General features: G+C 30.2%; 2 protein-coding genes and 4 long non-coding RNA genes across 11 annotated transcripts; 4 read left to right on the plus strand and 2 right to left on the minus strand.

Moving 5' to 3' along the window:
* Positions 1 to 330: 330 nt before the first annotated feature.
* On the plus strand, positions 331 to 3,272 carry LOC112726785 (uncharacterized). Its single transcript, XR_003165414.3, has 3 exons — positions 331 to 595; positions 946 to 1,118; positions 2,061 to 3,272. It is a non-coding gene; the product is annotated as an uncharacterized lncRNA (long non-coding RNA).
* Positions 3,273 to 3,717: 445 nt separating this feature from the next.
* On the minus strand, positions 3,718 to 5,441 carry LOC112726784 (uncharacterized). Its single transcript, XR_003165413.3, has 3 exons — positions 5,219 to 5,441; positions 5,034 to 5,138; positions 3,718 to 4,282 (listed from the first exon to the last, which is right to left on the minus strand). It is a non-coding gene; the product is annotated as an uncharacterized lncRNA (long non-coding RNA).
* A 6,889-nt stretch (positions 5,442 to 12,330) lies between these two features.
* On the plus strand, positions 12,331 to 14,479 carry LOC140173017 (uncharacterized). The gene is made up of 3 exons (XM_072208733.1): positions 12,331 to 12,378; positions 12,523 to 12,594; positions 12,956 to 14,479. The coding sequence occupies exon 3, from the start codon at positions 13,128 to 13,130 to the stop codon at positions 13,473 to 13,475; it is 348 nt and encodes a 115-aa protein (XP_072064834.1). The 5' UTR covers positions 12,331 to 12,378; positions 12,523 to 12,594; positions 12,956 to 13,127; the 3' UTR covers positions 13,476 to 14,479.
* LOC112726774 (uncharacterized) lies at positions 12,418 to 14,479 on the plus strand. The gene is made up of 3 exons (XR_011868273.1): positions 12,418 to 12,562; positions 13,964 to 14,073; positions 14,145 to 14,479. It is a non-coding gene; the product is annotated as an uncharacterized lncRNA (long non-coding RNA).
* A 286-nt stretch (positions 14,480 to 14,765) lies between these two features.
* On the minus strand, positions 14,766 to 22,744 carry LOC112726781 (uncharacterized). Of its 6 annotated transcripts, none has more exons than XR_011868278.1 (8): positions 22,575 to 22,744; positions 22,019 to 22,093; positions 21,707 to 21,886; positions 20,966 to 21,236; positions 20,716 to 20,849; positions 20,262 to 20,304; positions 20,039 to 20,152; positions 14,766 to 15,044 (listed from the first exon to the last, which is right to left on the minus strand). It is a non-coding gene; the product is annotated as an uncharacterized lncRNA (long non-coding RNA). The 6 variants fall into 6 exon arrangements; XR_011868276.1 differs by lacking the exon at positions 14,766 to 15,044 and adding an exon at positions 16,146 to 16,818; XR_011868277.1 differs by lacking the exon at positions 14,766 to 15,044 and adding an exon at positions 16,602 to 16,738.
* LOC112726780 (zinc finger CCCH domain-containing protein 48) lies at positions 16,183 to 19,738 on the plus strand. Its single transcript, XM_025776297.2, has 7 exons — positions 16,183 to 16,836; positions 17,528 to 17,713; positions 17,805 to 17,906; positions 18,026 to 18,172; positions 18,263 to 18,442; positions 18,571 to 18,668; positions 18,765 to 19,738. The coding sequence occupies exons 1-7, from the start codon at positions 16,183 to 16,185 to the stop codon at positions 18,904 to 18,906; spliced, it is 1,509 nt and encodes a 502-aa protein (XP_025632082.1). The 3' UTR covers positions 18,907 to 19,738.
* Positions 22,745 to 23,633: the final 889 nt, after the last annotated feature.

Below are 23,633 nucleotides of genomic sequence, written 5' to 3' on the forward strand. Positions count from 1 at the left end.
TCAAATTAAGTATTATCTCATAGTTTGGTTTGAGTTTTTAAGTTGATTAATTTGTTTCAGTTTTGGGGGATGCTCCCATAAAGTTACTGAAAATGACTTTTTATAAAGACGCCTCTGTGGCATCATATTATTGGACGTTTTTAATGAACCGATTTTTTAAAAATTTTTTAATTAACCAAATTAAAACCAATTTTAATATTCTAAAATTCGACCAGACTAACCAGTCTAACCGGTTCAATAAAAAATCGATGTGAAAAATAATCTGGTCCACTTTCCAAACCAACCCCTTTCCCCTAACAAGTAACACCCGCCCATTTCCTTCCCCAATACGTGAATCATATCACTATTACCTGAAGTCTGAACCCATAGCACCTTCCAAACTCACCCTACCGAAACCCTAAGTTCTCCCTGCAACTGTTCTGCCGCGGTGCCGCCGCCGTCCGTGCTGTCGGCGCCTCTGCTTCCTCTCTCGTAGTTCGGCGTCCTCCTTCCCCCTGTCCCCGTCCTCACTGGATTCTCTCGAACTTGGAGCAGCTCGCCGCTGTGTTGCCACTCGCTGTCGTCTCGCCGGGCGCCGTCCATGTCGTCGTCGAAGGTTAGCGGCACTGCCTTCACTTCGGTTCTTCTCTTCCTTTTATGCCCTGTTGTTGATTTTTGAATGTGACCTTGTTGATTTTTGAATGTGAAACTGTGACTGGGTTAATGGAAAATCAAATAATTGATTTTGTGCTGTTGCTCTTTTTTTAATTCCTGAAGCTTTTGTTGAAATTTTCTTGCTGCTGCTAAAAATAGAAATCAAATCATCACTGAAAAATTTGTTTAGCTTTATTGATTTCAGGTTTAGTGTGATTAGGGATTACTTGTTACTGATTTGTAACGATTGTTGCTGAATGCTATAAATGAAAATCAAATCAAGTGTTGTTTGCCTGAATCTCTTGGTCTTAGTTTGTATGTCCATGAAGGGCTTCTTCTCCATGTTTTCCTTTTCGCATTCCAACATCCTTTGCCTCTTCACCATCGCCATCGCTGCCACCTTGTCCTTTGGTTCTTGGTGTTTCGCCTCTTCCTTTGGTTCTTTTCCCGTTTCTCTGCTTCAAGAACTCTAGTCATCACCTCAGGTTCTCTCTTTGCTCTGCTTTCTAGTCTATTTTCTTTAATTAGTTAGTTAGTTAGAATTTGCATGTTGTTAGTGGATTTAAGCGGTTAAGATAGGTTATGATTAGTTTAGTAGGTCTTTGTTAAGTTGCAAGTGTTGGATTATGGCCATTATGGATTGAATTCCGCTGGAAATTGCTTTATTATGCTGAATTTCTGCATTGCACACCACATGCTTGATTGAATGCCTATGTAATGTTTTGCATTTTATTTATGTGTTGTATCTACTATAAAGATTAAATTGCGAAAATGTTAGGCACACTGTTCTTGGATGAGGCACTTTTGGCTATATTTTGATGCTTGTTCAACTTACAATTCATTAGCACATTGATTTTGTTTTGTTTTGTCAACACCTATAGGATTTCTATGTTCATATTCCTTGAATTTTGGGTGAATCCTCAATTTGTGTGCATTTAATTTGTTGTTTTCTACAAGTAAAGAACCTTCACCGAGAGAATGTTATCTACTAAAAAAAATGAAAATAGCTAACAACTTTGAGTATGCTTTATTTTTTGTTCTGGAAAAGAAGGATGGTATTTCACAATTTATATAGGTTCCAATGAATAACATGTTCTAATAGATAAAGTATATAATTAAATAAGTTCTTAATAAATTTGGTTTAGAATGATTTTGTTTCAAAAATATTTAATTACATCAAAATTATTGAATTTTATAAAAGTAAGAGATAGGTTTATTTAACTTTTTTTGTTTTGTTAAACTATGTTGTTTATTTCATTCATATGTTTATTTTTGACTTGGTGAGTTGAATTATTAGGAATTACTCATGTATTGGTCTTATTTTACTAATGAGGCCATAGTTATATCCCTTTTTTATTTATCGCGTATAAAATTATCCAATATATATTGCTAGTAACACTTGATAAAATTTTGTTTTATTAATGAAGCTCGACTAAGCTTGGTAGATCTACAGGCGGCTATAACTTTTGGAAAAAGATGAAGGTAACTCTTGAGTCAAATCCTCTGTTTAATTGAATTGTATAAATAACATTTTGTGTGTTGATGATGCATATAGGATCCGTTTAGGTGCAATATGGAAATTTGAGATTGGGTAAAAAATAAAGTGTTGAAGTACAAAAATGGAAGAAAGAGTATTACCCAACTAAGTTTCGATGTTAGTGATGTGTCTATTATTCCTATTGTATGTGTCTATTATACCAAATTGTTTGAACCATTTGAGTGCCATGATAGATAAAACTAGTGCAAGTTCATCCATCCAGAAAGACATGATGTATGGAAGTGATATTATAAGCATGATCCTATGGGTGAAAGGAAAAGATGCTGAGTACAACAACCTTCTCGGCTTGGTAAAAAACATTGATCTTTCATCTAATAAATTGTTGGGGGAAATACCAATGAAAATCACAAACCTATTTGCTCTGATTTATTTGAACTTGTCCAAGAATGAGTTAAGTGGTCACAAAGTATTGGCAATATGGAGTCATTGGAATCCATTGATTTCTCTGGCAACCAACTCACAGGGGAGATCCCTCAAAGCATCACAAACTTGAACTTCCTGAACAAGCTAGACTTGTCCTACAATCACTTGGAGGGCAAAATCCCAACGGGCACTCAGTTGCAAAGCTTTGAAGCATCCGATTTCGTCGGCAACAAGCTATGTGGTCCACCATTGCTGCTCAACTGTACCATGGACGGGAAAGTTCCTGATGATGATGCTAGTGACAATGAAAAAGAGAGAAAGAATCATGGAGTGAAGTGGCTGTTTGTGAGTGTGGCTTTTGGATTTATAGTGGGATTTTGGAGATTTGTGGGTCCACTGTTCATATTCAAATCATGGAGGTGTATGCCTATTACCGTTTCCTTGACGATGATGTGTGGTACAAACTTCAATCATGTATGTGACTTTATGATGTTTTTCTGGTGCTTGGTTTTTCCTTTGTGTACATGTGATGAGTTTGTAATGTTTTCTTTTCATTTCTTGTTTTGTAATAGTGGAAATAAAAATAATATGCACTTGTCCTGCTTAGCTTGTTTAAATGTAATCCAGTTAGTATTGTTGTCCCTATAATAATAACACTTAATGCGAGTCAGATTTGGAAAAATCCAAGTACCATCTGGAAAGATGCACTTACGATCAAGGCACTTTGAGTCCCTCTTTGTCTGAGTGAATCTCTGAGTTATAGAAAATATTTTAGTTTTTTTTAACAGAAAAAAAATAGAACTCAACCATTTAAGCCAAAATCAGCACAATGGGTAGCATCTAAAGAAAGAAAAATGACATTAACCTCATAAGGATCTGTATATAAATCATATCTTTTAGCTTGAACTATTGAAATGACTGGTATTATGTAACTGTATGAACCAGCAATAACTGTTAGCAATTTGGTGGCTAAGACTTCAATTGAATACAAGTCATAAAACTTTGGGCAGAAATATAATTCCATATGATTCTATGCAACATTGTATATCAGAGAGTAAAATCACAGTGAATACCGCTTGAATGAACAGAGATTACCCAAAGAAAACAACTTGTCGATTAACAAGAGTAATTGGAATTAATAAGATACATTCAATACTCAGCAATATATTCCAGATTTCCAATGTTACTTTTCCCCCAAAGTTGACTACAATTAAATCCCAGCGTAACCAACCACAGTAACACAACCATCCAGGTTTCTGCACTCAATAAAAGTAAGACAACTTTATTTGTATATCTGACATGTAAAACTGTCCCATGGTTGCCACTTACCCAGCTTGAGTGAAAGTGGAGATTCAGCATTTGAACTCACATAACTTGCCATATTAACAGTGACCTCTCCAAGGATACTAGACCTTGATGGTCCCTGTTAAGCCACATCATAATTCAAACAAACTTCTAACTGATAAAGAAACATCTTAACTACAAAGTAGAGTATACACAATAGAAAAAGCAAACAGCAATAGTATCAGCACCATGGCAACAATAAGCTTGAGGAGACATTCATCAATCTCCTTGGAAGAATTATCTTCTGGAAACAATACAAATTCTGAAAAAGAATCTGACCACTGACAACTCCCATATTGCACCAGCACCTTGCTTGACTTTGCAATAGCTTTACCACTTTCTACCGAAACAACAGAAACAAAGAGCTTCCCATCCCTTGGGTACCTACAAACAAGAGAATCAGCATTTGTTATTATTAACAGAACCATCTATTTCCTTTATTTCCCCGCACACTGAATTACTATTTAAAACAATTCTAAAATCAACATACAACTTTTTTAGCAGCAAAATTTGGATATAAAGAGTATAATTTTGGTGATTTAAACATTTCCCCCCTTGATTACAACTACTTTAGAACTTAAAGATAAGTCATCTTTGCTTACTTTTAACATGTCACTGTAGTCATTCAATATTATGATTTGTCCCACTGCTTAGTATTATTTTATTAATAATGTGAACAAAAATATGTATGAACACTTGTTATTCATATCAAACCAACAACCCGATCTGCTACTTGCATTTGATAAAACATTCAAGTCTCAAGGATTCTATATTATAGCTCAACAGAACAACTTCACTTTAGTTCACCTTAATTAATTATCATCCATTTCCAAAATACTAAACTTCTTCACATAATAAATTTCATCATCTTTGATAAAATTCAACAAATAAAGAACTAGTTTTCGCTGTTTCTAAATTACAATAGTAGGATCTAAGATTCTGAGGCTTGCATTGCAAATTGCGCACCAAACGCATAATCAGTTCATCACCGCGGATCAACAATTGCGAACATACGAAGCGTATTAAGCTAACGTGAAAAAAAAAAAAAAACAGAACTCTACTTCACACACTATTGCATTAGCATTTATCAACGTAAATGGAAGAATAAAGAAAAATAAAAATTAAATTAAATTACCTGAAGAGCCTTAAAATGAGAGAATCAGAACTCAAATCTTGTATCAGCTGCAGATTTCGAATAAGCCTTGTTCTTACTCAACCGAAACATCCTCTCGTCTCTCTTCTGAATCACACTCGCGTTCATAATCGGTAACTGGTAAGGTTTCATGTGATTAATCGTAATGAATGGAATACAATACTTACCATTCCACGTTTCTTGGTGACTGCTTGTGCTTCGGTTCAAGGGTGTCGGAAGAGTACCCGTATGGATTGTGCGTTACAGCCACACCAGGATTCACCTGTGTTGATTTGCTTGAAATATGTCTATGTATGTTCCTATGGCTCCAGAGTAACATCTTCCACCAGAGTCTCTTACTTCCAGAAGGAAGAACTTGGCTTGAGGAATGCCTTCTCAACATAACTCTATTAGCACTGCAGTGAATCATCACAGACCTGGGGCTTTCAAGATTAGCAGCCACTTTACGTGCTGTAAGTTAAGTTCCTGTAAATTCTCGAAAGATTGCGACTTTGAATTTGGGAATTGATGAATTGTATTACCAAGAACATCCCTTCTTTCCAGGTTTGAGCATGATCGAGTGAGTTTGAGGGAATCTCAGAAGGCTGCAAATTATTTCACCATTTCACCGATAGGCTTGAATTTGGGCTTAGACAGGATAATGGATTAGGGTGAGAATTATTTTTTTATAGGGATTTAATTGTATTTTTAAATTATTAGGGATTTAAATGTCTGTAAAATTAAAAATTAAGGATATATTTGTCTTTTTATAAAAAATTCAAATATAACTCGGTTTATATCGTGTAAATTGATCGGAACAAACCGAATCTAATAATTATAATACGGATAATTATGTTTATTATTTTTTTTTAATAAACCGATTTTATTCTGAACTATTAAAAAATAACTTATTAACCGGTTTAATAGAGATGTCCAATCATACTATGACACTTATGAATGTCTTTAAATAAAGACATTTTTTGTGTCTTTATGTAAGTGGTCTCCTTCAGTTTTATAACCGTAATCAAGAAGTTAGCCTTTCACATAAATTATGGTAAAAATTTAAAATTTAGTCAAATTAATTAAATTATTTAATAATTTTTTATTATTAATTTTATATAAAATTGACTGTATTTAAAATTTTATTATAAATTATTTTTTAGAATGAATTATTAATAATAGGATATTTACTAGAAATTATTGTCAACAGTTATTGCTACTTGACATGTTAACTTGGTCTGATAATGGTACATATAAATGATACAAAAAAATAAAAATATAAAAATTATTATTTTTATATTTTATTTAATAATAAATTAGAATATATTATAAAAATTTAATTTATTTTTATTTTTTAGTTTAAAAAATTAAAAAATATAATTATAAAAAATATAATTATAAAATATTAATAAAAATAAAAAATAAATTATATCTTTTATTATTAATGTTTATATATTTTTAAATATAATATATCTATTTATATTTTATCCATCAAATATAATTTTATATTTTTATAATTTATTATTTTTGTTTTAATGTTTCATATCTATAAACACACAATCATAAAATATGTTATCTAATTATAATTTTTATATCTTTTGAATCTAGACTCATGTGATTCTTAAAATTTTTTAGAAATACTATTTTCATCCGACTTAAAAATAGTAATTGATGAAAAGTTTTGGTCCACAATTAAAAAATCATACCAAATAGATACTGCTAAGCATATGTCCTTTGACACACTTGTCATGAATATCTTACTATATATTAAATAATAGTGACAAAGTTAATTATCTATTAATCAAATTTACCACTAAATTGAAACTTCGACGAAAATTGTGTGTTATTAGTCAAAGAAAATGGATCCTCTCAATTGTAAAAAAAAAAAATTGAGAAAGTAAAGTGTGATTTTTAATTTTTTATTGCTCTTTTTTATTTTATTTATAAAATTAATAATGAGAGATCACACTTTACTTCTTCGATTAAGAGAAAATTCATTCCGTCATAAAGTGAGAATTTGTTCTATAAAGATCTAACTACATACACACTTTAATTTATTTTCCGTCACCATTTTTTTTACTCACTCTTTTTTTTTTTTGAGAAAATCCTTCTCTTCATAACTCTTGTTGTCAACTAGCAAAATACCCTCCTATCTATGAAGCAAGATAAATGAAGATTATAATAACATAAATATAAAGCATATTTAAAATATTATTTGATGTAAAAAATAAAGATACATTGATATTATTTTAAAATATATAAAAAATTCTAAACAAACGAAAAAAAAATGCTATTAAAAAACCGTTATAGAATATTATATTATGTTATTATTCATAAATAATGTTGTAAAAATATAAATAATATATTAAATTCTTGTTATTTAATCTAAATATAAAAAATTAAAATAATATTTTACTGTATATTAAATTATATTACATTATTTTTTTAAACACTAATGGTGTTCCTTTATTTTTTACACTAATTAATAATTTTAATTTATATTCATCTCATAATGATCTCTATTTATTTTACCTGCGTAGATATATGAATAAATTATTAATATATTTTTGTTAAAGTTAAGAGTAAGACTTGAAATTACAACCTCTAGCCTCTAAGTGAATATGAAAAGATTATGTCGTTTAAGTTATAGTTCGTTAGTAGAATAATATGTTATGTTATTATTGAAAACTTTTGCGCTAAAATAAAAAGTATACAATACTTTGTCTTTTATATTTGTATCAAAAGAATATCGAATAATTGCTAAGTTGGATGAAATGTAAATAATTAAATAGGATTATAATAAAAGAGAATATATAAAACAAAAAAAAAACTTATTAGATTGAAAAAGGAAGAAAAAATTGTAGTTGCTTCATGTCAAATTGTCAATTATTGTGTTTAGAATAGGATTTTGGCCCTGAGTAGATCAAGTGCACTTGAATTTTATTATCGACAAAAATGCTCTCAAATAATTTAAAAATGCGACAAAAAATCTAACATTAAATATGTATTTTCAAAAAATACCTTAGAAATTGAATTATTTCGATGCGTTTTTTTGCAAGTATGATTAGAAAAATGAGATATTTTTATCCTTAAAATTTGGTGATTTTTCGCTATATATATATTGTGGTTTTTTTCAACAACCAATAATACTTTTAAAAAATCACAAAAAATATATACTTAGCAAAAAATTATCAAATTTTAAGAATAAAAATATCTCATTTTTCTAATCATGCTTGCAAAAATCCGCATCAAAATTCAATTTCTAAGACATTTTTTTAGAAATACATATTTAATGTTGGATATTTTTGTTGCGTTTTAAAATTATTTGAGAGTATTTTTGTCGATAACAAAATTTGGGTACATTTTTGCCAGCGACAAAATTATTCGAGTGCGTTTTTAGTAATTTATCCTTTTCTAAAATAATGTTGTTGATTTTTTAAAATAATGGTTGTTGGTTAATTTGAATGATTCTGTTGAATTTTTTTTACTGAGTTAATTTGTTTGAGTTAATTTTATTAATGAATAATTTGTCTGAGTTAATTTTCTGAAATAATGGTTGTTAGATAATTTTATTGAAGATGAAACAACCACAAAATAATCAAAGATGGATAATTTAGTTATAAATTTTGATAATTAAAGTTGTTTGTAAACTTTTAATGATATATTATAGATCATTTATTATGCAAAATTGTAAAATTTTAAATTTTATTTGCTTAAAAATATTAAATCTAAATATTTAAAATTATATTAAATTTTTAATAATTTTATTTTATATTTAATTATACCGTTAAATTATCCTTGAACTATTAAACAAGTTACTCTATCAGTTTATTGATTGGTTTAATCACTCTATCATCTTCAATCATCCAGTGTTCCACTCCTTCACATTGTGTTGTGAAGGTTGTTCAGAGAGAAAGAGAAGGAGGGAGGGAGAGAGAGCGCATTCTAGAGCATGAGTTGCTATGCTGTTAACCAATTACTATAGATGACGATATGTACTTGAGCATTGGACTGAGTTTGAAACTCAAAAACTAAGTCTTTTTTCTATTTATTTATAAGATATATTTTTTTAAAAGTAGCATATTACAATAGATACTGGTGTGTAACTTTTATAAAGAGTAGGTATTTACAGGATATTTGGAAATTCTTGGAATTTAACAAAATTTTTACAAAAATTGAATTGAATTCCCGCGTTTGAAACAAAAAAATAAATTATTTTAAATGAAATTTAATTCAATTTCACTATTTTTTCCTAAAATCAATTCATTTCCAATTGAGTTTGATTTAAAATTTTATTTTATTAGGATTTCACTTAAAATATAAAATGTTCAAAATATTCATGTAATCTAATTACTTTTCTTTTTATTCATTTATTTTTATCAAAATTTTTCATCTCCCAATAATATCTCTACTCTTCTTCCTTTCCTTGTAGACATGCTTCATTTCTTTCGTTAATTTTTCATTAAGTTCTTAAAGCTATAATAACACATATTAATTTTTAGTTCAACCAAATAGTACAATTGTTCCATCAAAAATTTATTGTCAAGAAAGATTCTATCTATATTTTAAGGTAATTTGTTTAAAAATAAAATTTATTTATTATTTTTATATATATTTATTGTATTTTCAAATGGTCATATCACTAATTTTTGTTAAAATTTTTAGAATTGTATCAATGCTATAGATAGAACATATATTCATATTAAAATTTCAAAAAAAAATGTGTCAAAATATAAAAGAATTGAAGGACAAATTACCCGATAATAAATGTATTAGCAGCTTGTATATTTGACTTAAATTTTTTCTATATGATGTCTGGGTGAGAAGGCTCGGCTTCGGATTCACAAATTTTAGATAATACACTAAGTAAGAAAGATAATCTAATTGTTTCTCAAGGTATTAATTTCTTAATAATTTTTTTATTTTTAATAAATATTCTTCTAGTATTAATTAAGTAAATAGTTTAAATTCTATTTTTAGGTAAATTCTACTTAACAAATGCTGAATATATGTTGAGGTTTGACTTTATCAATCTATATCGAATTTTTTAATATCATTTAAAAGAATATTCATGACACCCTCTTAAAAATTCAAAAGAATTATTCAATTTAAGACATTAATCATTGTGCAATGTAATTGAAAGAGCTTTTGGGATTATGAAGAATAGATTTTCTATCATAACAGAGATGGCTAGTTATGATGTAGACACTATGAGCCAAATTTTTATAGCTTGTTCCATTCTGGATAACGTCTTAATAAATTTTGATCCAGACGAAGAATTTATTACACAAATTAAAAGGGATCTTAATAGTGTGTTTGAACAAAATTCTACAAATATTGAAATTGTTAGAGGTGAAGATGAACGAATGAGAAAAATTTTGAGGGACTCTATACCCGCATAAATGTAAAACGATTACATTATTGAATAAATTTTAAGTCTTTTTGAGAGACTATATTATTAGGTATTTTTGTATTGAACTTGAATTTTATGTATCATTTGAATTATTATTTGTTTATACAATGACCATTACTTTATGTATTGTTTGATGTTTATTTTTAACATGTCATATTTTTAATTATTGGTGCATTTTATGATATAAATTTGTTATGGATATAAAAATAGATAGCAGTATGAATACTTAGAAAATTATTGATGTTAAAAAAAATGAACCAAATGCATATTTTAAATGGATCATAGATATGGATGGTTTGTTACTTGAAGTTCTCAGAGAACAAAAGAATAAAGAACAAAAGGAAGGTAGAGCATTTTCAGTAGAAGCTTATAGAAAAGCAGTAGAAAAAATTAATGAAAATTTTTTTTTAAAGTACAAAATTGTTTAAAGACTCTCAAAGAACAAATGGTATTAACAAAAGAACTAGAATCTAAAAGTGAAATAGGATGAAATGAAACTATTAAGACATTTGAGGCTGCTTTAGAAATATGAAAAACTTTAATAAAAATATACATGACACTTCTATTTAATATTAATTTTTCGTTAGCATTTGTATATACATGTTTTAAATGTATACTAGGTTATAATTATTTTCTTTTTTTGTTTTCAGTCTAATCCTAAACTGAGATAAATTAAAAAAAAATGTTTATCACTTGAACATTCTTAGAGAGATATATAAAAAAGATATAGCAATTGAACATCGAAATGGGACTATTAAAAAAAGTTTAGAAGATGGTCAAATGAGAAGGACATCAATATTAATAATATTAATGAGATGCAAGTGAATAATATGATTCATTTAGAGAACTTTAATACTTTTGAGTTTTGAATATGAAAATGAGAGTATTTCAGCAATTCCAACTACACAAGCTTCATGTGCCACTTCATTTACTGATATTTCGTTTTCCAAAAGTAAAAAACAAAAAGCAAGTGATAAAAATTCATCAAAATTTAAAGAAGTTTCGACAGCAATAAAAAAAATTACACAAGCTATTATCACTACAAGACCTCACATTTGGCAGACTTCTAAACTATTTGAAGCAATTCGTAACTTGAGTGTATAAGATGATAAATTTTTTGAAACCGTTGAATGGCTTGTTGAGCATTTTACTTTTATTGATGTCTTCTTTGAATATCGACTTCCGCTTAGAATGGTTGTGTAACAAGTTAAATTAATTTTATGTCTAATAATTTCATAAAGTTTATATAATTTTTAAAGTAAATTTTGAGTGATGTTTTTGTGTTTTTTATTTTAATAAATAAATACTTATATGGCATGAATTTACTTTTTTTTATTTTGATTTAAAATATTTGTGAGTTGTTAACAAATGACTTAGTTTATTTTTATGTCGATGATTTTACTAATTGATTAATTGTAGACTCTGATTTCGATCTTTAACGTATTTTATATGGATAAAAAATAATATTTTTTTATTTTTTTAAAAGAGATAAACAAATTTTAATTGAAAAAAATTTAATTAAGTACTAAAATTTTTAATTATTTTATATAATTTAATAAATTAATATATTTATTATTTAAATATAATATTATATTAATAAAAAAACAAAAATATCTATTATAAAATTTTAATTTATTTGATAAATAATTTAAATATTATAATTTAATTTATTTTTATAATTTTATTAATTTATTTTAAGTATTAAAATTTAATTCAATTCTACATCATTAAAAATTTTTAAACAGACCGTTACTATTTAGTATATAGATGTATATGGGCATAGTTGTAATGTTTAAGGATTGTTTAAACTAAATATATATAAAAAAAATATTTATTAATTATTTATTGCTAATAAATAAATATTATCAAAAAGACTTCTTTAAGAAAAAGAACACTTCTTTTGGTTATTTTTTCAGCATCTGGTGCTTCCGCAAGGTGAGAAATTCGATTAATTACCACCGCCTCTTGTTTCATATAATCACGTTTGCTTATATCAACTTCTTATTGTTGCTGATTTTGCAATTTCTTGCTTGCTTAATGAATTTGGGAACACAAATTTGATTGTTAAAAGTATTATAGTGGCGAAAGATTGGAACGGCCGCTGAAAGCGTCTTCGCAGGTATCGACACCTTCGTTCACTGACAGATCGCAGTTAAGTTCTGAAGCTTCATTGTATGCTGTGATTATTCAAATGGTTTCTTTTGGAAGTTGTAGTATTTATAGAAGAACAGAACCGTTTTCTTATGGGTTCAATTCTCAAATTTCGTAACATATATGGTTCCTTTAAATGCTTTCATTCTAAACCTAATTGGGGTTCCGGTGCTTCAGATAAAACCCCCAAATTGGAACCAAATAGGAATAACAATAGGGTAGGGATTTTTTGGGACTTAGATAACAAGCCACCAAACTCAATTCCACCTTTTGAAGTTGCCAATAAGCTTAGAATTGTTGCATCTTCATTTGGGGTTGTTAGGCATATGGTAGCTTATGCAAATAGTCACACTTTCACCAGTGTCCCACACGCTGTTCGGCAGTGGAGGAAAGAGAAGGAGCTGTATAACCGATTGGAGAGCAAAGGCGTCATCAAGCGGAATGAGTCTCATGTTTGCAGGGTTTGTGGGAGAAAGTTTTACACTAATGAGAAGCTTGTTAACCATTTCAAGCAGCTACATGAGAGCGAGCAAATGAAAAGGGTGAACCAGATAGCATCTGCAAGGGGGAACCGGAGGGTGAAGTTGGTGGCAAAGTATTCGATGAAGATGAAAAAGTATAAGAAGGCTGCAAGGGATATTCTTACTCCAAGGGTGGGGTATGGTTTGGCAGATGAGCTGAAACGCGCAGGATTTTGGGTTCAGTCCGTGTTGGATAAGCCACAACTGCGGATCATGCATTGGAAAGTCACATGGTGGGTTGAATGCATAGTAGTTGTGTCGGATGATTATGATTTCGCTAATGTAATAAGGGAAGCGAAGCTACGATGTCTAAAGACAGTTGTCATCGGGGATACTATCGATGGTGTATTACTGTGGTGATAAGTATATGATACATAGCATAACTTATTTATAGGTGAAAACAATTAAGGTAATAAATACATAATATTTTATTATTAACAAGAATATCATGCTAATCAATATACAAAACCAGTAAACATGTAATAAAATCTTTTAATTACAAGTTCATTGCTCGACAAGTAGTTAAGTTGATTTTGTTGGTAACTCTGGATTTAGTTATCAACCTGTTATATATGTTATAGGCGTACACACAGTTGCTAAAATGTTCACTCTTATGATTCCAGTTCTGGTCAATTTCTGTGTGTCGAAGTATTTCCCTTCACCAAAACTGGCTCTTCTTTGACAAGATACTAAGCAGAAAAGTTTGATTGTCTGGAACCTTTTGAGCTAATCCTTTCCCATTATGCACATTTTCTATTTTCTAGAGTTTCTCTTTTTCACTGAGCATTCATGTGTTACTATTGTAGTATGTAAGTCGTGCTTTAGGTACCGCATGGTGCTTTTTTCAGGCATTGCAGCTGAAGCTCTTGTTTATGGTGAGGCAGAGGGGGCAGAAAATGATGAAAATCTATTCAGAAACATCTGTCTTCTTTTGGAGCCCCGATTATCTTTAACTGAGGTATCTCTACAGTGCACAATCGACGCCCCTGTTCTGATGGTATATATTCATATGTGATACTGAAATTTCAGCCTTAACTTTCTTGCCTCGAGAAGATGTCTAATCAAGAAAGATGGTCTAATCAAGAATTGAGATGGATGGCATGGCAACAAACACTGCAAGTTGTATATTGAAGTCATTGAAACAAAGTAACTTTCTGTTGCAAACAACCTGTAATTCCCATATTGTCATATTGATATGGAGTTTGTATATTATATTTAAGCTAGACAAATTGGTTATGTTCAAACCTAAACTCCCTAGAAACTGGGATAGATTAATCTTTTTTATTTTTATGTTGGCCTACGTTCCCTCCCAAAAATACATTATTTGAGCTATGAATTTAATTTTAATTATGTTTTATAACTAACTAATGCTAAAGACTTGATATTTTGATTTAATTAATTATTAAGATCATGAAATTATTTTAGTTAATTTATATAGTGTAATTACGATAGTTCAGCCTTCAATACGTTATTTGAACTATAAATTCAATTTTAATTTTGTTTTATAACTATCTAATACAGAAGATGAGTTTTATTTTTTGATATAACGAAGATATTATAAATGGTTTGGAATTGATCAGATATTAAATCTAATTCAATCTAATCCTAAATTTAGACAAAATTTAATAATTAAATAAAAACACTGATATAAACACATATAATAACAAAAAAATTCTATAACCAAGCGATTTATTCAATCCAACCAAATTATTTTAACTTAATTAACATTTACGTGCCAGTAATCTTAACTAACTTCTTTTAACTTCTTTTTTAATGTTTTCTTCATGATTTTATTACGTCGTTTTTGTTCTTCTTCTCTACGTTCTCATATTTTCTTCTCTTCTTCCCTGCATTCTCAGGTTTTTTGTTCTTCTTCTCTGCATAGAGAGTTGTATCGTGTGTTGGAGAGTGAGAGCGTGTTCACATGCGCTGGGTAATGAAACTGATTTTTGTTAGATTTGGACCAACTTCATTGAATTTGACTGCTAAAAAGTCTTGGATGTATAGCAGAATTGATATAATAAAACATATAATTTTGATTGGAAAAATGTCTTTTAAACCGTACTGAAAACATCATAAGAATTATCATAAATTCATAATAATGATATAGTATTAGACTACTATCAACTGCAATTTGAGTTTTTTTTGGTGACTAACTGCAATTTGAGTTTGTGTTCTGATTTAGTTTTGGATATGAAATCTACCAAATTCAAACTATATTATTTATACCTCATATATCTCATATATATGGTTAGGATTGGATAATTTAGATTTAAAAAAGAGAATGTTTAGTTTAGATTTAAAATTTTTTTAATATAAACTCATTTTTATCGTGTAAAAATGACACAAATAAAGAAAAAAAATGCTAAAATTAAAGTATTATAAGAAAATTATACAGTGAATGATTGAACCAAGATATTTTTATTATATTTACATAATTAAATTTTACAGTAACTGTGTATTGAAAAATCAGTTAGAAAACAAAATATGTAACAGAATTAGTTTTGAGCTATAAATGAATTTCATAATGATACTATTTAATATTTATTGATGATTGATTTTTCTCGAAATATTTTTCTGCCCACCGTCAACGAAACCTATAAATAAAGGACCTCATATGGTTTCCAATTTTCCGTTACACTATTATACAAATACTCTCTTCTTCGCTGAATCTCTCCGTCTCTGATTCAGTGATTCTAATCCTTATACAAACACTATTATACAAACACTCACTTACACTCTCTTCTTTGCTGATTCAGTGATTCTAATTCTGATCAGTTTTATTGCACTCTCCGAATTCAATTCTACTCTTAATTCAGGTTTGCTTCTTAGCACGTTACCTTCTTTGGAATTTCTTTTTTTTCTTCCTTAGTGTTCATATTGTATTTTACTTAAGTGGTGGTGTTAAGTTGGGTTGATGGAGAACTGGAGTAACAGAATTTGGGTTTTGATGAGGGAATGGATTCTGCAGCTTCTTCTAATTGGGTTGTTGTTTAAGTTTTGGAAGAGATTAATGAGCAATGAAGGGTCTTATTGATGGGAATACTGTGTTTTATTTGGTAGTATCATGGCTATTATAACAACAACAAAGAGGACTGAACGGTTCCGTCGTACAACACCACCAACATGCAAGTATTGGCTAGCTGGGAGATGCAACAGAAATCCTTGTCAATTTTCACATAGCTTACCAACCTCGCCATCCAATGTATACTATAATGCCAATACGACATATAAGCATTCGAAGAAGCCCGATTCGTCCGTTGAGAAGATCGCCAGTTCCTCTGCTAAGAAGGCAATAAATTGCACACCCAAGAACTTCAAGAAGCCAGAAAATTGTGCACTAAAGGCTGTTGAGTGCAGACCAGAATCTATATCTGTTGGCTTGGCCAGTTCCTCTGTTAAGAAGGCAATAAATTGCGCACCCAAGGCCTTGAAGAAGCCAGAAAATTGTGCACAAAAGGCTGTTGAGTGCAGACCAGAAGCAGAAGCTATATCTGTTGAGAAGCCAACCAAGTGTGAAGAAAAGGCTGTATTGATTGAAAAGACTGCAGACGTGGAAGATGTGGCCACTGTTGCTAAGGCTTCTGTGGATAAATCACGCAGTATTTGCAAATCTTGGATGACTGACAATTGTGTGGACGGTGACTTGTGTCAGAATTTGCATTCATGGTTTTATGGTGATGGGTTTTCTACGCTTGCAAAGCTTCATGAACACAACAAGGTATATACATGTCTGATTCCACCTTTTATTATTTGAAAGTACATCCAGTTTAGTGTATTTTGTCTTCGTTTAATTTGAAAGTTAAGTGAATATTGCAATTGAAATAAGTTTGAGGGATAAGCAAAAAGTGAAAAAACTACAGAGATGCCATAACTAAGTTGCAATAAATTAAAAAAAATTCAACACGAAGCATAGGTGTCTATATTGTATTAGTTATAAACTTATAATCCCAATATTTGTTTCTAAAATCTAAAGAATCCATTCTATAGAAGCAACCATGATAAGAGACATTAAGAACTAACTTTGAAAAATAGAGCTGTAATTTTTTAGGCCAGTGCTTAGCACCTGCTTCACATAAAAATAACCGTGTTTGCCTAGCTTAGAATAAATCAGAATAGAAGATCCTTAGTTTAAAACTGATATGGAAATGGAATCTATTACATTTTACATACACTGCATTTTTTTTATTGTCATTCAAGTATTAAGCAAGACAGCATTTATTTTATTGCCATCAACACGCATATTATATCAAATTCACGTAGAAAATGTATATTAGAAATCTTACCCACCTTGCCGAAGAGTATCAAATCTAATCTAGGACAAGCTTTTACATAAGAGCAACATTCTACTAATATTTAAAAGTGCCATTGAGTTGGATTCGTTTATGCTAATATTCAAATTTTGTTTACAGGCAATCACTGGCATTGCACTGCCGGCTGGTTCAAACAAACTTATTTCTGGTAGCACTGACGGCACAGTTCGAGCATGGGACTGCAACACTGGCCGTTGTGTTAACATGATCCATCTTAATTCTCCAGTTACCTCACTTATATCTGAGGGCCCATGGATCTTTGCCGGTGTGAAAAATGCTGTGAAAGTAAGCTCTTTTGTTTTATTGCAATAATGGTATCTTATGTATAGGAGCTTTAACTGTAAACTTATAATTTGATTGTGGTTGTTTTGTTAAGGCATGGAATATTCATACGGGTGCAGATGTTACTCTTGATGGACCTAAAGGGCAAGTCCTTTCATTGAATGTAGGCAATGATATCCTCCTTGCTGGAGCAGAGGTAAATTACCTTGGCTTGCAGTGATTTAAGATTTGTTTATAGTTAGCCATTTGCTACTGATTAGAACTATGACATTTCAGCTTCTCCATTAATTTTTAAATAATCTATTTAAATTGCAGGATGGTGTTATTTATGCTTGGAGATGCAGCTTTGAGTCTCCTTTCAAAATGGTTGCAACACTAGGTGGTCATAGTAAACCAGTGGTTTGTCTTGCTATTGGATCTCACAAGATGCTTTATTCTGGATCCATGGACCATAGCATTAAGGTATTTTTTTATTTCAACGTGAGATATGCTTCATGTAATTTGCACACTATTCCCCTTTAGCTAAGCAATTTCTTACCCTGCTATCTACAGGTTTGGGACCTTGATACATTCCAGGGCACAATGACACTTAACGGGCATACCGACGTTGTCACATCACTTATTTGCTGGGACAATTACTTGTTATCGGGTTCATCTGATTGCACAGTCAATGTTTGGGTGTGCACCGAGGAGGGAACTCTAGAAGTGACATACACTCACACTCACCAAATTGTAAGTTGTTCATCCACTAACGTTGGTTCACAAAGTATCTCGTTTAAGCTGCTATTTTAATTTTGTTTAAGAAGGAGGTGATTGGTTTGTCTAATTCATTTTTTTATTTTTTTTATTTGTTATTATAGGCTGTTCTTGGACTGTATGGGATGACTGATGTAGAGGCCAAGCCAATATTGTTTTGCTCGTGCAAAGATAATTCAGTTCGTATGTATGAATTGCCGACGTGAGTGATAATAAATCTTTCATCTACTTGTTTTGCTACTTTTACTGGGCTTTTTTTTTTTACTATTGTAGCAACTTACTGTGTCTGCTTCTACAGGTTTCTAGAGAGAGGTCGACTATTTACAAGACAAGAAGTTCGATCCTTTCAGATAGGCCCTGGCGGACTCTTCTTCACTGGAGATGGGACTGGTTTGCTGAATGTGTGGAAATGGTTAGAAGAGGCCAAGGTGCCAACATAGGAAAATACATCTTGAGTTACATGATGAGTTATTCTAATTACTTTGATGTGGTGACCTTATCTTTATTCTCTGAATGTATGAATTAACTGAGCATACTTGATGTTGGGGTTGGGCATATTGGTTCTTGAGGTACAAGAATTTAGAGAAGTATTATTGATTCTCTGAAATATCAAAAAGATTGATTCTTGAAGCAAAAGAAACAACAAAAAAAATAAGAAAAGCAAAAAAGAAAAATGTCCAAGGCTTTGAGCATCAATGGTTAGGAGGGTCGAAAATTGGCCTAAAAAGCTCAAAAGAGTTGTTCTCCCTAACTATATGCTTGTGGTGTGAAAGTGTCAAGTAATCCTTGAGACTGAACATTTAAAGTCGTGACCCAAAGCTATTAAAGAGTACGCTTAAGGCTCTGAGCACCACTGTCTGGGAATTTAAGCAAAGCTAAATTCGAATCCAAAGGGTTTCCCCAGTTAAGTGCTTGTGGTGTTTATGTATCAGGTGGTAATACTTGAAAACAAAACACTTAGAGTCACGGCTAGGCTCAAAGGTGCAAAGCACCAAAAGAAATAAAAGTTGTGTTCAAGAATCAAGAAAAACTTAAAAGAAGAGAGTCAATAATATGATCCGGATTCTAATTCTAAAGGATACCAATATTGCTGAACTTCAAAGGAAAGAGAGATGCCAAAGCTATTCAGAAATAGAGAGTTAGTAGCCCCATTTAGTAATTAGACCTAGCTTTATCTGAAAACTCTAACTTCCAATGTATAATGTAACATTCTATGTATTATACAATTCTCAATAAGACCATCAGTTTTGATAAGACCATCAGTTTTGAAAAGTATGCGTGTTGTCTTAAATTCTTCATTTAACTTCTAAACTTATAATATCGGTTTTGATTTTTTTTTTAAGGAGAAAGAAAGTAAAAAGTGACCAATTGAAAAACTACATAATAATAGGCAACATAAACTTTACCGTTTTAATGATGATGAGCAAAAAAAAGTCTAAAGTGCCAATTGAATTATTTGAGAAGACACCCAACTTGGAAACAATGGAAGTAAGCTATTACTATGATGAAACCCTCAAAAATAGATGAAGCTAGTAATAAGGAGATTATTGGAAACTTAAAAAAGAATTGTACCTCTTCAAATTATGTGTGTTGCAATCCATCAATGGGTTAGAATAGTATACTTGTCAAAGCAGCTGTGTCAAATGTCCAAAATTGATAACACTAGTACTATAGCCTTCCTCCAATCTGAAAGAATTGCACATAAAATCATGTGAGGCAGAGGCAGAGGCAGAGGCAGAGGCATTGCAAGTTGAGTATTGCGAATCAAGTTTCTAGAAGGATTCAAGTTTCTTACAACTGGAGTGATGATTCGGTCTTCCACCATGATCTTAATGCTGCTGCAGTATGACAGTTTATAAGTCAGGTAATAAATAAATAAAGATCCTTCTCCAAATAAAATTTTATTATGTCCAAGAGAAATAATTTCTACACTTGGTTGTATCAACTGAAGTGATGAACAATTTATTTTCAGTGATTTCAACTTTAAGCAACAGGATGGAATATTGATTAGTTTCAGGCATGGAATAATGACAGTTTCTAAGTCAGTTTCTAGAGGTGGTTTCAGGCTTCCATTTCTAAAAGAAGTCATTGTTAATGAATGTAAATGCATGACAAGTTTTCAAAAACAAGATACGAAAATTAGATGTGAGAAACTGTGTCAAGTTAGAGGAAATTTTTGGAAAATATGAAGTCATAACTGCAGGGAAAGAAAATAATAAAGAGCTTTTGATGTTCCCTTGCTTAACCACCTTGACTCTTTGGGAATCGCCAGCTCTAAGGTGCATTTGGTCAGGGATGCAAATTCTAGATTGGCCTGAGTTAAAAGAGATGGATGTTTATCATTGTCCCGAGCTGAAGATGTTTGCAGATGATCTTGAAAATTCTACATATTCAAACACAGGATCTTCAAAATTCTACATATTCTTCACTTTGGACTACTTCAAGTGGACCTCCAAAACATCTTATTCCTCAAATTGTTGAGTTTCCATGATGACTTACATTCATTTCCAGATGATTTCGTCTCAACGATTCAACTAGCTGCTATAGAACAGATTGCATATAGTAGGGTACTTTTTAGCAACAATTTTGTATATGCATTCATAGCAGCTTTTGAGATAATATAGGCACCAAGAACCTTAGGCCATCCTTTTCTTTCTAAACACCCTTCTTTGATATCTTTCAGAAATTCATTCAACACTTCATCAACTCTCTCTTCTGTAAGGTTTTCAGCATCACCCAAGATTCATTTAGCCCATTCATTTTATACACGCTGAATTATTAGAAATGAAAAGCAATAATAATGAGAGTTACAAAACAGAATCATAAAATAGTAATGGAGAATAAAAAGTAATAAAATACGCTTATTAGTAGAGCAACAACCAAATTTAGCGAAACAATCTAAGATCTACTAATTTTTTTTAAAAAAAAGTTCAATTATTCTGTTGGTTTCCATAATTTCATCAAAATTTTAATTAGATCCTTATAGTTTAAAAGTTTGTATTGACTATTGAGTCTCTATATTAGATAAAAACTTTCCATTCGGTCTTTTTTTAGCATTAGCTGTTTTTTTCTAAAAAATAATCATTAGCAAAGATTTAATTACAAATTTTTACCTAATATAAAGATCTAATCACAAATTTTTAAACTATAAGAATCTAATCACATAATTAGTAAAATTATAGAGATTATTAGAATAATTAAACCTTAAAAAAACACAAACAAATAAAGAGAGTATCCTACCTTTAACTTTCATAGGGAGGATGATACATTCACAATTCTTGGTGATTCAGATCATTGGAGAAGAGGGAGAAGGGCTTCAGATATTCTTTTAGCACCATAATAATTTATTTGCAAGCATTCTTCAGCTAGTTCGAATGTTTCAACGATTCCGGCTTTCTCTATTACATCATCTAATAATTCCTAAAAATTTCACCCAATTCAATATACTAAGAAAACATCTTAGCTTGTGTTTGGTTTATATTTTTTAAATTCTAAAATAGAAAATGTTGAAAAATGAAAAAATATGAACCAAACTGGGTGTAAAATTCTTACCCTGCTTTTCAATAACACTTGAGGGACCAAATCATTGTCCTTAATCACAAGTCCACCAATCCCTGCATTGTTGATCTACAAAATGCAATTCTTTTCTTCAAGAATAATATTAATCTACCAAGTCAAGGTTATTAATTAAGGCAATGAACTCATTCCTGGTTAGTATCCAAAATTAATAACATAAACCCTAAACATGACTTGATAGTAATTAAACCTCTTAGCATGCAGAGCTTCATACGAGAAGTTTAATTTATTAATTCAGAACAAATTAGTCAATTACATTTTTTTAGTGGAATTGTAAGGGAAAAAAAATCCTTAACATGCAACTAACAAACATGAAAATAAATGAGAAAATCCCAAATATATATATAGTTGACTAAAATAATGTAACTTCATTTTTCTTAGAAAAAAAATACTGAAAATAGAAACTAAAACAAAACAGATCCAATTCCTTTGTTTGCTTCAGATAGGGTTTGAAGTGGGATGAAGTATGTATATAAAAGAAAAGAGCATTGAAAATGCTAGTGTCTCAAGCAAAAATAGTGGTGTACTTTACCTCTGTGGCGCTTGTTCCATCTTTAATTTGAGGCTTTGTTGGTTTCTAACGAAGATAAGTTAAGGCTTCAGTTCATGAGCACTGTTTCCATGCATGTATGCCACTTGCCATGATTTCCGTCTTACAAGTTTGCTGAGATAACAATCAATTTGAGTATAGTTTGGTGACATAATACTCAATTTGGTCATGAATTTGCATATAAGTTTTAATTTAGTCCCTAAAATTTTAATTGCCTTTATTTAGTCTCTAAATTTTGTGAACATGACTCATGTTAGTCCTTGAAATAATTTTCAATGTATAGACGTTAATAGAATGCTGTTATGGATAGGCGAACGCCAAGCTAGACTCCCTAAAATAATGTCATTTTGGTTTTGACACTCAAATAACCCAAAAACAATATCATAAGTGGTGTTTATTAAAACTTTACCTAACAAAATAAGTGATGCGACATCATTTTTTAGTTATTTGAATACCAAAACTAAAATTACATCATTTTACAGGTTTCAGTATGGTATTTGATTATTCATTTCAACGCTCCATTATCATTTTTGAACTAAAAATCATCTCAGAAACTAATGTGAGGCACGTTTATAAAATTTGGAGACTAAATAGAACAAATTAAAATTTTAGAGACTAAATTAAAATTCACGTACAAATTCAAGGACCAAATTAAGTATTATCTCACAGTTTGGTTTGAGTTTTTAAGTTGATTAATTTGTTTTAGTTTTATAACCGTAATCAAGAAGTTAGCCTTTTACATAAATTATGGTAAAAATTTAAAATTTAATCAAATTAATTAAATTATTTAATAATTTTTTATTATTAATTTTATGTAAAATTGACGGTATTTAAAATTTTATTATAAATTATTTTTTAGAATGAATTATTAATAATAGAATATTTACTAGAAATTATTGTCAACAGTTAATGCTACTTGACATGTTAACTTGGTCTGATAATGGTACATATAAATGATACAAAATAAAATATAAAAATTATTATTTTTATATTTTATTTAATAATAAATTAAAATATATTATAAAAATTTAATTTATTTTT

This window comes from Arachis hypogaea, chromosome 12 (genome assembly GCF_003086295.3).
Source record: "Arachis hypogaea cultivar Tifrunner chromosome 12, arahy.Tifrunner.gnm2.J5K5, whole genome shotgun sequence".
Lineage (NCBI taxonomy): Eukaryota > Viridiplantae > Streptophyta > Magnoliopsida > Fabales > Fabaceae > Arachis > Arachis hypogaea.